At 44.3% G+C, this 13863-nt stretch overlaps 1 protein-coding gene across 3 annotated transcripts in view; it reads right to left on the reverse strand.

Annotated features, from left to right (window-relative positions):
- The window catches only part of nrxn2a (neurexin 2a), a 386153-nt gene that overhangs the window by 174785 nt on the left and 197505 nt on the right, over window positions 1-13863 (reverse strand). For all 3 annotated transcript variants that reach the window (XM_042311448.1, XM_042311449.1, XM_042311450.1), the window contains 5 exons: window positions 7166-7285; window positions 6573-6954; window positions 5453-5643; window positions 862-1035; window positions 619-738 (listed from right to left, as the gene is read on the reverse strand). In XM_042311448.1, the coding sequence (XP_042167382.1) occupies window positions 619-738; window positions 862-1035; window positions 5453-5643; window positions 6573-6954; window positions 7166-7285 (987 nt within the window). The remainder of the gene's footprint in view (window positions 1-618; window positions 739-861; window positions 1036-5452; window positions 5644-6572; window positions 6955-7165; window positions 7286-13863) is intronic.

The following is a 13863-nucleotide window of genomic DNA, read 5'->3' on the forward strand; positions in this document are numbered from 1 at the left end:
GGACGCACGCACATCATTTGAGAAAAAGGTTTTGCAATTGAAGGCACATACTTATTTTGTGCCAACAATGACACAATCTGACAGGTGAAAATAATGCACACCAAAGGCGTTTTCACATATGAAATTCGGTACCCTGGTTCGGTTTCCTGGAGAGTTTGTGAGAATTTTACAGAATACGTTTTGCTTTCACAAGACCTGAAAATAACCGTTTCAGGGTGCGATTAACAAGATGCGCATTCTTCAAGCTAGTGAGTTAGCTTGTTTACAACACGCAAAATGTTCCACGCAACTCAAGCTGCAGCGTCACAATACCTGGTACTCAGGTCCTGGATCTTGGACCTGCTTTCTCATGCAGGTCCAGGATTCGTTACAGCCGGGTTTCGTTTGAATTTCACACATGCTTTATAGCGTTGATCAGGGTACCGAACGCTCCAGGATCCGGATCATAAGGGGATATGTGAAAGCGCCCTAAAATAAACCATTCAAATGCAACTTCAACCTTCTCTCCATTCCTCACTCCGTGATGTTTTTCAACGATGTCAAGGTAAAGTCACAAGGAAAGGAGAAAGGAAAGATAGCGTAGTTTTGAACCAGTCAGATGAAAGAGATAGCACTCACGGTTGCTGCAGAATGCTCCTCCATAGGAGGTCATGGTGCAGTCACAGGAGAAGCCCTCCCACTGCTGGAGACACACCCCCTGGTGATGACACGAGTCCTCTGTACAGGTGTTGCTTGGGCCTGGAGAGGGGAGGGGGGAGAAAAAGGATGCTCATGCAGTGAACCATAAGGTGGATCCACAGGTGATGGCCTGCTCCTCGGAGGTGTTCATGACCCCATGGCTGTGCCCCTGTTAATACGTACCTTCACAGCCCCGCTCCACCTGGCCCACCCTGTGGAGGGCGTCTGCCATCAGGTCAGGAAGTCTCCCGTTCAGGTCCACGGAGGCCAGGCAGCCCTGGTACCCATCGCGGGACGCAATCAGCTTGGGCAGGCTACTGTACATGGTCTTCCCCACACCACCAACATACAGCTCCCCTGGAACACACAGCATCAATCAATCAGAGCATGTGTTCCTGGAAGAGAATGATTATTCTCAGTAGTCACAGCAGATACGCCTCCAGGTAGTGGGAGGTTATAAGCAACCGTCACTCATTGAGTTAAAGCAGCCATGAACAAATCTGATACTCTAACACCTGCTTTGTGTTTGATAAATGTTCTGCAATTATAGGCCTCCGATAATGCTAGTTAACGTTCAGATCAGACAGATCTCCTTACGATTTACAACCTCCAAGAAGCCATTTGGTGGCATGTTGCATCAGATGCAGGTGAACACAGCTCTAAGTCACTTAAACCAATGACGATCTGTTTTCATCAGATTGATGCTCCTCTCAAGAGAGTGTTTCCTTTAATAGAAACCCTCCCAGCCACAGTAATCATTCACAGATTATATGTCAATTGCAAGCCGAGAAATGTACATACAGTATCTGAGAATTCCTCTGTGATGTGATGTTTATTGGCAAATATAGCAAAGAAAATCTGTTTATTTTCTCTGCAGAAATATGTGAAATGCTACATGGCTGATAACGCAAGGATAATACCAAGCTGATGTACAGTCATTTAAAACCCGCAGGACATAAAAATGAGAAGTAAAGTTTCATTTAACAGCATAGTAAAATGTCTTACATTTCTTTAAACGCTACCCTGTTAATTTATACAGCACAGGGGGGGAAAAAGTATGATTTCATAGTCATATTTGGCTAATACCGATTACACAAGAAGTTCAGCCAGCAGACCCTTGAGATATGGAGAAACTTCAATTCATCTTTCATGTTCTGAGGAATTAAGTGAGAGACAAAACTAGATTAAATAAAATAGAAGAGGATCTGCTATGCTATATAAGATGAGGATTAAGGAGCATTAATGGTGAATGTCTACAGTAACAAGATTGAAGAATAATATTAATTTGGGTCTACAACTGAAACTAACACATAATTGGCACAGCTGCTGTTACCCAAAATATTTATCCCAAAACATGTTGCCCAGTACTGTGCGTGGTTACAATTTTTAAATTTGATTAAATTCTCTATCACATAGGTAATGCTGGTGGCATTGTCATGCTGGAGGGTCATGTCAGGATGAGCCTGCAGGAAGGGTAACACATGAGGGAGGAGGATGACTTCCCTGTAACACACAGCGTTGAGATTGCCTGCAATGACAGCAAGCTCAGTCCGATGATGCTGTGACACACCGCCCCAGACCATGACGGACCCTCCACCTCCAAATCGATCCCGCTCCAGAGTACAGGCCTCGGTGTAACGCTCATTCCTTCGACAATAAATGCAAATCCGACCATCACCCCTGGTGAGACAAAACCACAACTTTTTTGCCAGGCCTGTCTGGTCCAGCGACGGTGGGTTTGTGCCCATAGGCGACGTTGTTGCCGGTGATGTCCGTTGAGGACCTGCCTTACAACAGGCCTACAAGCCCTCAGTCCAGCCTCTCTCAGCCTATTGCGGACAGTCTGAGCACTAACGGAGTGATTGTGCGTTCCTGGTGTAACTCGGGCAGTTGTTGTTGCCATCCTGTACCTGTCCCGCAGGTGTGATGTTTGGATGTACCGATCTTGTGCAGGTGTTGTTACACGTGGTCTGCCACTGCGAGGATGATCAGCTGTCCATCCTGTCTCCCTGTAGCGCTGTCTTAGGCATCTCACAGTATGGACATTGCAATGTATTGCCCTGGCCACATCTACAGTCCTCATGCCTCCTTGCAGCATGCCTAAGGCACATTCACGCAGATGAGCAGGGACCCTGGGCATCTTTCTTTTGGTATTTTTCAGAGTCAGTAGAAAGTCATCTTTAGTGTCCTAAGTTTTCACAACTGTGACCTTAATTGCCTACCTACCGTCTGTAAGCTGTTGGTGTCTTAACAACCGTTCCACAGGTGCATGTTCATTAATTGTTTATGGTTCATTGAACAAGCATGGGAAACAGTGTTTAAACCCTTTACAATGAAGATCTGTGAAGTTATTTGGTTTTTAATGAATTATCTTTGAAAGACAGGGTCCTGAAGAAAGGGAGGTTTCTTTTTTGCTGAGTTTAGATAGCAGAGAAGTTCTACTGCGTTAGAAACCTTTTTCCTTGACATAGCTTTCCCTATCCTGCTCTGTAGTGTTGGTGAGAGGAAGCACTAACATGTATGCTAACTGGTCAACAACATCTGTAAATACCTACAGCAAGGGCAATCTGTCAGGCATTAATCACCTAACGGTTTCTTATGTACAGCCCATCAGAGCTCTCATAATACCATTCCAGCCTCCAGTACAAAGCAAGGCCAGTGATCTGGATCACAGAAAATTGTGCAATTTCATGGGCCCATACCCCAGGATGGCATTATAATTGGGTAAATAGGCCTGTGTGCACTTGGATTGGTAACATGAAGGTCATGCAGGCTGCCTGTTGCAGGTAGATAAATGCTGCTGCTGCTCTCTGCTGCTCTCTGCTGCTCTCTGCTGCTGCTCTCTGCTGCTCTCTGCTGCTGCTCTCTGCTGCTCTCTGCTGCTGCTCTCTGCTGCTGCTCTCTGCTGCTGCTCTCTGCTGCTCTCTGCTGCTGCTCTCTGCTGCTCTCTGCTGCTGCTCTCTGCTGCTGCTCTGCTGCTGCTCTCTGCTGCTCTCTGCTGCTGCTCTCTGCTGCTCTCTGCTGCTGCTCTCTGCTGCTCTCTGCTGCTGCTCTCTGCTGCTCTCTGCTGCTCTCTGCTGCTGCTCTCTGCTGCTCTCTGCTGCTCTCTGCTGCTGCTCTCTGCTGCTCTCTGCTGCTGCTCTCTGCTGCTGGTGCTGCTGCATTTCCCTGCTGTTCTCCCTGCTGTTCTCTGTCCACTGCTGGCACTCTTTGATCACCTCTCTTTTAATCTCATTTCACTTTCATTCACTAAGTACAAAGACTTCATTTTCTTCCCACCCAAAGCATTCCTCTCCTCGGCATGACAGTCTACCAAAAAAACTAATTCATTTTGATTCCTTTATCTTCATAAAGCCTATTGAACAACACAGCAATCATAGCTGGTGTCTGTACTCAGCGTTTTGACAACAACAAACACAGATGTATGCTTCTGACAGTTGGATTTTAGTATCTGTTGATCTGAAATACTGCACTAAGTCCACTCCCTATATTGTATACAGTGCTTTCGGAAAGTATTCAGAGTCCTTGACTTTTTCCACAATATGTTACATTACAGCCATATTCTAAAATGGATTAAACAATTATAATAACCCTTAGCAATGTACATACATTACTACATAATGACAAAATGAAAACAGGTTTTTAGATATTTTAGCAAATTTATTACAAATAAAAAACAGAAATACCTAATTATTCAGACCCTTTGCTATGAGACTCAAAACGGAGTGACCAAGAAACCGATGGTCACTCTGACAGAGCTCCAGAGTTCCTCTGTGGAGATGGGAGAACCTTCCAGAAGGACAACCATCTCCGCAGCACTCCACAAATCTGACATTAATGGTAGAGTGACCAAACGGAAGCCACTCCTCAGTAAAATGCACATGACAGCCCGCTTGGAGTTTGCCAAAAGGCACTTAAAGACTCAGACCATGAGAAACAAGATTCTCTGGTCTGATGAATCCAAGATTGAACTCTTTGGCCTGAATGCCAAGTGTCACGTCTGGAGGAAACCTGGCACCATCCCTACGGTGAAGCATGGTGGTGGTAGCATCATGATGTGAGGATGTTTTTCAGAGGCAGGGACTGGGAGACTAGTCAGGGTCGAGGCAAAGCTGAACGGAGCAAAGTACAGAGAGAGATTCTTGATGAAAACCTGATCCAGAGAGCTCAGCACCTCAGTCTGGGGCGAAGGTTCACCTTCCAACAGGACAACGACTGTAAGCACACAACCAAGACAATGCAGGAGTGGCTTCGGGACAAGTCTCAACATCCTTGAGAGGACCAGTCAGAGTCCGGACTTGAACCCGATTGAACATCTCTGTAGATACCGGGAAATAGCTGTGCAGCAACACTCCCCATCCAACCTGACAGAGCTGGAGAGGATCTGCAGGGAAGAATGGGAGAAACTCCCCAAATACAGGTGTGCCAAGCTTGTAGCATCATACCCAAGAAGACTTGAGGCTATAATCTCTGCCAAAGGTGCTTCAACAAAGTCCTGAGTAATTGGTCTGTATACATAAGTAAATGTGATTATTATAATAAAAAATAAAAAAGGTGCAACCTTTTCTAAAAAACTGTTTTTGCTTTGTCATTATGGGGTATTGTGTGTAGATAGAGGAGGGAAAAAAACGATTCAATCAATTTTAGAATAAGGCTGTAATCAATCAAAATGTGGAAAAAGTCAATGGGTCTGAATACTTTCTGAATGCACTGTACACCCAGCAGGAGTACCATGGCTGGAGGCAGTTTTGAGGAGTGGTAGCGTATACCATACCTTTGAGGTCCAGGTTACGGGCTCCGTTGTAGTGCTGGGTGACGGTGCGGGAGTCGGTCTTGAGGATGTGCACGTTGTTGTCATCCCGGGACACCACCACGTTGTGCCACTGATTGTCGTTGAGAGGCTTCTCAGAGTTGCCCTTCATGAGTGACGGTCCGTTACCCAGGTCAAACACATAATGGATGTACCTACAACACAACATTACATCGTGCACAAGTCAATTTACACAATGACTAAAAGATACTGTGTCTATATTAAAATGTAGAGGACATCTACAATTGATAAGGACGATATTGCAACATCCTGTCCTTTTGAAATGCAGATTCAATGCATATTGATAATATTAACAGAAACATCATCAGAGAAAGTGTACTACCAGCAGCACTGAGAGATATGACAGTTCTCTCTACAGCCCGTGGATCCAGTATTGCTGTGTGCCGCTGCCTAAAGGCTCCACAGCTTAGAATAACTCCTGCTGACTAATTGTTTACTGTGTGACAGTATTTCTGGGCAAAACTGGACCGCGGTTAAACATCTGTGGGATTATTGTTCGCTCTTTCACTCTTACTCGCTCTATCCGTCTCGTTTCACTAAAACATTCTGAATACATTCCTTTATATGTCTCCGGCTGACAGAATCAAAGTATTCCATATAACATCAAATAACTTGTTGAGCAAGAGAACAGGGGAACATTGGTAGGCAGCTGTGCTATTATTAATCTATCCCATACACACTCTGCATGGTTACAGCACCACCACTCACCCTTTGACCAGCTCCACCATGATGAAGTCACTGCCGTCTTTACCCCAGCACACCACTCACCCTTTGACCAGCTCCACCATGATGAAGTCACTGCCGTCTTTACCCCAGCACACCACTCACCCTTTGACCAGCTCCACCATGATGAAGTCACTGCCGTCTTTACCCCAGCACACCACTCACCCTTTGACCAGCTCCACCATGATGAAGTCACTGCCGTCTTTACCCCAGCACACCACTCACCCTTTGACCAGCTCCACCATGATGAAGGCCGTCTTTACCCCAGCACACCACTCACCCTTTGACCAGCTCCACCATGATGAAGTCACTGCCGTCTTTACCCCAGCACACCACTCACCCTTTGACCAGCTCCACCATGATGAAGTCACTGCCGTCTCCAGAGTTGAAGAAGAGCAGGCCGTCGGGGGAGGTGGTCTTGAACTGGAAGAAGAGGTGCATAGAGGCGTAGGCCTGCAGGGTAGAGAAGGCTAGGTAGCTGGCCCGGCTGTGGAAGGTCACAGGGTCAGCCACGATGCGGCGCATGCCGAAGCGGGCGTTGAGTTCGCAGTAGGAGATGTCTCCGTTCTTACACTGGTCCAGGTAGGGCACGCCATTGAAGGAGAGGGCCTGCAGGTGACCTATGAAGTTGGTTGGCACCACAGAGATGAAGCGTCTCTCTGTCATGATGCCAGTCTCAATGTTGTGGAACTCCAGGCGGGTGTGGGCACCGGCCATATGGCCTGGGGTAGAGTAAATACATGATGATCAGCATAATATATATATTTAGCAGACACTTCTATCTAAAGCGACTTACAGTGGAGCACCATGCTCTACCGCCTGATCTACAGAGGATCACAAACTGAACGTGAAATGTTTTTGGTATTTAGTGTATTACTATGAGGATCACAGTTTCCCTTCATCTCATGGTTTGACTCTGCTCTCCCCTCCTACCTTCCACAGTCACATTGTCCACAGAGAGCTGCAGGTTCTTCCCAAGACGTACCACCTTCACTGAGTGCCACTCATTGTCGTTCAGCTTCTGTCCTGCTAACAGCATCTCTGGGCCTTTACCTGAGGAAAGGTAAGGAGGAAGTCACCCGCAGAGCACAGTAATAAAGCATATCCCTCTTTCCAAGAGATCCCCGAATAAAAGAGACTTCCTGGTTAGAACACATTAACATACTATATCACTCATAAGCACACACACACCTGCAACCTGGAAATGCCATTCAGTGAGGGCAGTACTGTATGTAAAGAAAAACTACACAACATCTCTCTCCTACGCTTACTTGCACAATTCTTACCGATTTTGTCAAAGAGAAATTCCTGTAACCTATGAAATCTCAAATAAGAAACGCAGTTCAGAATGTAAGAGCTCTGTCAATGTTTGTGTAAACAAACTGTTGGTTTGAGTTGAGAGTGCTTATTACACAACTGTACTGTACTCATCACAAGTGCCAAAAAAGGGAAACCAGCCACGTCACAAACACCGACGTCTTGCTTCCAGACAAATTAAACACTTTCTTTGCCTCATTTGAGGATAATACAGTGCCACAGACATGGCCCGCTACCAAGGACTGTGGGCTCTCCTTCTCCGTGTCCAATGTGAGTAAGACATTTAAACGTGTTAACCCTCACAAGGCTGCCGGCCCTGACGGCATCTCTAGCCGCGTCCCCAGAGCATGCACAGACCAGCTGGCTGGTGTGTTTATGAACATATTCAATTTCTCCCTATCCCAGTCTGCTGTCCCCACATGCTCAAGATGGCCACCATTGTTCCTGTAACCAAGAATGCAAAGGTAACTGAACTAAACGACTATCGGCCCGTAGCACTCACTTCTGTCATCATGAAGTGCTTTGAGAAACTAGTCAAGGATCAAATCACCTCCACCTTACCTGTCACTAGTCCCACTTAAATTTGCTTACCACCCCAATAGGTCCACAGACAAAGCAATTGCCATCACACTGCACACTGACCTATCCCATCTGGACAAGAGGAATACCTATGTAAGAATGCTGTTCATTGACTATAGCTGAGCATTCAATACCATTGTACCCTCGAAGCTCATCATTAAGCTTGAGGCCCTGGCTCTCAACCCCGCCCTGTGCAACTGGGTCCTGGACTTCCAACTGGGCCGCCAGGTGGTGAAGGTAGGAAACAACATCTCCACTTCGCTGATCCTCAACACTGGTGCCCCACAAGGGTGTGTGCTTAGCCCCCTCTACTACTCCCTGTTCACCCACGACTGCGTGGCCATACACAACTCCAACTCAATCATCAAGTTTGCAGACAACACAACAATAGAAGGCTTGATTACCAACAATGACAAGACAGCCTACAGGGAGGAGATGAGGGCTCTCAGAATGTGGTGTCAGGAAAATAACCTCTCACACAACATCAACAAAACAAATGAGATGATCGTGGACTTCAGGAAACAGCAGAGGGAGCACCCCCCTATCCAGCTCGACGGGACAGCAGTGGAGAAGGTGAAAAGTAAAGTTCCTCAGCGTACACATCACTGACAAACTGAAATGGTCCACACACACAGACAGTGTGGTGAAGAAGGCACAACAGCGAAATTTGTCTTGTCACCTAAAAACCTCACAAACTTTTACAGATGCACAATTGAGTGCATCTTGTTGGCTGTATCACCGCCTGGTACGGCAACTGCAACACCCACAACCGCAAAGCATTCCAGAGGGTGGTGAGGTCTGCACAACATATCACCGGGGGCAAACTACCTGCCCTCCAGGACACCTACAGCAGCCGACATCACAGGAAGGCCAAAAAGATCATCAAGGACAACAACCACCCGAGCTACTGCCTGTTCACCCCGCTATCATCCAGCAGGCGAGGTTGGTATAGGTGCATCAAAGCTGGGACCGAGAGACTGAAAAACAGCTTCTATCTCAAGGCCATCAGACTGTTAAACAGCCATCACTAGCACAGAGAGGCTGCTGCCTACATACAGACTTGAAATCATTGGCCACTTTAATACAAACGGAACACTTGTCACTTTAATAATGCCACTTTAATAATGTTTACATATCTTGCATTATTCATCTCATATGTACAGTGGGGCAAAAAAGTATTTAGTCAGCCACCAATTGTGCAAGTCCCCCTACTTAAAAAGATGAGAGAGGCCTGTAATTTTCATCATAGGTACACTTCAACTATGACAGACATAATTAGAAAAAAAATCCTGGAAATCACATTGTAGGATTTTTTATGAATTTATTTGCAAATTATGGTGGAGAAATCAACTGTGGGAGCAATTATTAGGAAATGGAAGACATACAAGACCACTGGTAATCTCCCTCGATCTGGGGCTCCATGCAAGATCTCACCCCGTGGGGTCAAAATGATCACTAGAACGGTGAGCAAATGACCTGCAGAGAGCTGGGACCAAAGTAACAAAGCCTACCATCAGCAAGGGCATTGAAGATGAAACGTGGCTGGGTCTTTCAGCAGGACAATGATCCCAAACACACCGCCCGGGCAACGAAGGAGTGGCTTCGTAAGAAGCATTTCAAGGACCTGGAGTGGCCTAGCCAGTCTCCAGCTCTCAACCCCACAGAAAATCTTTGGAGAGAGTTGAAAGTCCGTGTTGCCCAGCAACAGCCCCAAGACATCACTGCTCTAGAGGAGATCTGCATGGAGGAATGGGCCAAAATACCAGCATCAGTGTGTGAAAACCTTGTGAAGACTTACAGAAAATGTTTGACCTCTGTCATTGCCAACAAAGGGTATATAACAAAGTATTGAGATAAACTTTTGTTATTGACCAAATACTTATTTTCCACCATAATTTGCAAATAAATTCATAAAAAATCCTACAATGTGATTTTCTAGATTTTTTTCTTCTCATTTTGTCTGTCATAGTTGAAGTGTACCTATGATGAAAATTACAGGCCTCTCTCATCTTTTTAAGTGGGAGAACTTGCACAATTGGTGGCTGACTAAATACTTTTTTGCCCCACTGTATATACTGTATTCTATACTATCTATTGCATTTTAGCCTATGCCACTCTGTCATAGCTCATCCATATATTTATATATTCTTATTCCATTCCTTTACTTAGATTTGTGTGTATTAGGTATGTGTTGTGGAATTTTTGGATATTACTTGTTAGATATTGCTGCGCTGTCGAAATTAGAAGCACATGCATTTCGCTACACTCACAATAACATCTGCTAACCATGTGTATGTGACCAATAAAATTTGATTTGATTTTAAATGTTTAATTAATATCCACTGGTATATGACTCAAATCCCGTCTCCTCTATATGAAATGGTATATCAACTCTTTAGACAACCAGCTAACACATGTGTAGTATCCAGAGGCTTGGCCGGTGGATAGAGTTTTATAGCTCCAGGATTTCTGCTAAATCCTCTGCTTTTTCCCCCAGCTCTCAAGGTTTGATTTGAAAATAGGTCACAATGCGGAAGCTTTGCCACTGCAGCACAGTCAACCCCGATTATTGGCTATGCAACAGGCCGACACAGCAATTCAAAGGAGTTCTGACATGGCTAGGAAAGCTAATTGGCCATGCCTAAGCCAGACGGCCTCCAGGGGTTTGTCTGTCTAATTGAGATCAGGGTGTATGACAATAACAGAGAGAGGACACTGGCTGGCTGCTACTGGGACGCTGCTACTGGGACACTGCAGCTGATGATATGAATTGGTTTCCAAGTACTTCACTATTTCCTTCTCTGGGAGAGAGAGGCCACTGGCTTCTGGCGTTTTACAGCAGAGCAAGTGTCTCGGCAGGGGGCAACATTCTAGACCAACTACAAAGTTATCTGACACAGTAGCTATGGCACATAACACTGTGTTGTAACTCTGGGTGTCACAGGAACACATTAGTGTGACTGTCATGAGGCAGGGGGATTTCTCTCTCCATGTTCACACCCACAGACCCTTTTTGCCCAACCTTCATATATAATGAGTCATAAACCTTTCAGGAAGTGGCTATGTCTTCCTGCTCTTGCGTGATGGCTGACCTAAGAACGATGTACAAACAAAAGGAAGCAGTCACACCAGCTCGAAGGAAAAGGTTGAACTCTGACCCGTCAGGAGACACGAACGAGGTCATGTTGTGTGTCTAACAAAGGTTTCCTTGGTTCAACATCCCATGATGTTGGGCAGGAAAACACCCAACTCCCTCTCAGAAAAACATTCTTAATACACAGGCAAATGATAAAGTATTGACTTTTATCCCTACTCTTAAATACATTTGAAATGACGACTTGGATCAACTTGGAGGAGAACGAGAATTGTCTTGCAGGAGGGTGAGAGGAGAGAAGGCATGACAAAGAGTTGTCAGTCTTGGACTGAAATAGAAGTCACGGAAAAACATGGAACGCTGACAGGGACTGAAGAAAAATGGACAGACCTACACCTTCACACCATGTGCTGCAACACAAAGCTGACTGCTCCAGTAGAGATCGTTACAAAACTGTATATATAAATAATATGACATTTGAAATGGCTTTATTCTTTTGAAACTTCTGTATGTGTAATGTTTACTGTTAATTTTTGTTGTTTATATCACTTTTGTATATTATCCACCTCACTTGCTTTGGCAATGTTAACACATGTTTCCCATGCCAATAAAGCCCCTTGAATAGGTACCGACGCGGGTCTAGGAGAGACAAAGAGAAAGAAAGGACCTGACCAGTGACTCAGTAAATATGACAGCATTCTCTGTGTTTCATCCTTGACAATTCGGCATTGCTTTATCAACCATCTTCTTTGTGTTTATTTTAATTGTGTGTTTCTTAGGATAATAATAAATTCTGTCTTTATAAAGAAATTTGGTTCTCTTATTTTGACAAATGCTGGCTTTAATACAATTAAAGACTTTCCATTTCCTTTCAAATTGTTGATACAAGACTTTATGAATGTAGGCTAAACTACTAATTAGATATTCAAGTAAATGGTTCCCTTTGAATAGAAACAATTACTGGTGCCCTTATGCAATGTTATTAATTTAGAACAGCAGGCAAATTCATTCATTAAGTCACCAATTATAACCAATTATTAGACTACTAAAGTCCCTACAACCGGTACATTGTCATCTTATAACATAAAATTCAGCTTTAAGTACTATTGACATGTTTGATTACAGTATCCAACAATGACGTCTAATCTTAGAAACAGTGAGGCATGGGGCAGAGCGGTGCTTTTCCAATATGAAAGCTTGTAACAATTGTAAAACAACAATATACTGTCAGTCTCTTTTCAGACCATTATATCAGCATGTCTATTATTCCCAAATAACCTTCAGATCTTAGTATGGAACCCCGGACATGTTCCTCTTTATTGACTGTGGGTTTATGTCCTACAAAACCCACGTTCACCTACTAAATCAACACAACAGTCTACTTTACTGAGCAGTTGGAGGGAGGTACAGACAAATATTTACAGAGCGGAGGAGATGGGACTATTCATCTGAAGTGAACTGTGTTAAAGCAGTGTTGGTCTGGTCTCCGAGGAGGGCTCCCCTGCCATCTAATAATGGAGCCTCAGCCCAAACACCTACTCTGTGTGGTTCAGCGGAGAGCATTTCTGCCAGGATCAAGTACATACACATTTTAGAGAAGTTCGCAAGCAAGTGTTGCAAGGGCTGTATAGTGGTGTGCTGAACAGTAAGAATTCTCGTGTGTCAGAAAGCACAGAAATCACTACATATCCACAATGAAGTGAAGTGCTTTTTTATGTCTACACACCCTAGCTGGAGATTGCGACCTATCCCCTCCATTCCCAACACACTTGTAGCCTAAGTCAAGTATTTCTCATTGTTGTTTTTCTAATATAGACCAATATCTCAAATACTATTTAAAATATCTAAATTGCTTTCACATACATTTCAAAGTAAGTATTCAGATATATAAAAAAAATACAATATCGGAATGTACTGTATTTGGAAAAACATTTGGAAAGTATTAGCATGTATTTGAAAATACAAAATTACACTGACTCAAATACACTCCCATGAAATTACGCCAGGTATTTGAAAATAGTATTTGATAACGTTGATTTGATTACGTTACATGATTTTAGTTAATTCGCTATTATGGGGAGTTGTTTATCAAGCAAACATTGTTTCGGTGGTTATTTCCTGTAATTGATCTGCTGTTTGATCGTCTGAGTGGATGCAATGTTTAGGAGCTAACATTAGCATAAACTTATTGGGTAGAAATGTAATTGCTTTATGTCATTTCATTTTGATACCGTTGTTTTTTTGTTCTTGGTGTTGCGGTGATTACTGGTTGGTCCTGTGTTCTGCTGTGCTTCCTAGGGTGCGCGCAAATATGTGCAATTATTTGAAGGCTCATGCAGCATGCGCTCCACTCCGTCCAGTTGTGTTTTGGTTTGGAGTTAGGCTTGTGCATATAATTGAATAAAGTTGATTCGAGTACTCAAGGCACACTTAACCAGCATGGCTACCACAGCATTCTGCAGCGATATGCCATCCCATCTTAGTGGGACTATCATTTGTTTTCAACAGGACAATGACACAACACACCTCCAGGCTGTGTAAGGTCTATTTTGACTAAGAAGGATATTGATGGAGTGCTGCTTCAGATGACCTGGCCTCCACAATCACCTGACCTCAACCCAATTGAGATGGTTTGGGAGTC

Source organism: Oncorhynchus tshawytscha, linkage group LG33 (assembly GCF_018296145.1).
Source record: "Oncorhynchus tshawytscha isolate Ot180627B linkage group LG33, Otsh_v2.0, whole genome shotgun sequence".
Classification (NCBI taxonomy): domain Eukaryota; kingdom Metazoa; phylum Chordata; class Actinopteri; order Salmoniformes; family Salmonidae; genus Oncorhynchus; species Oncorhynchus tshawytscha.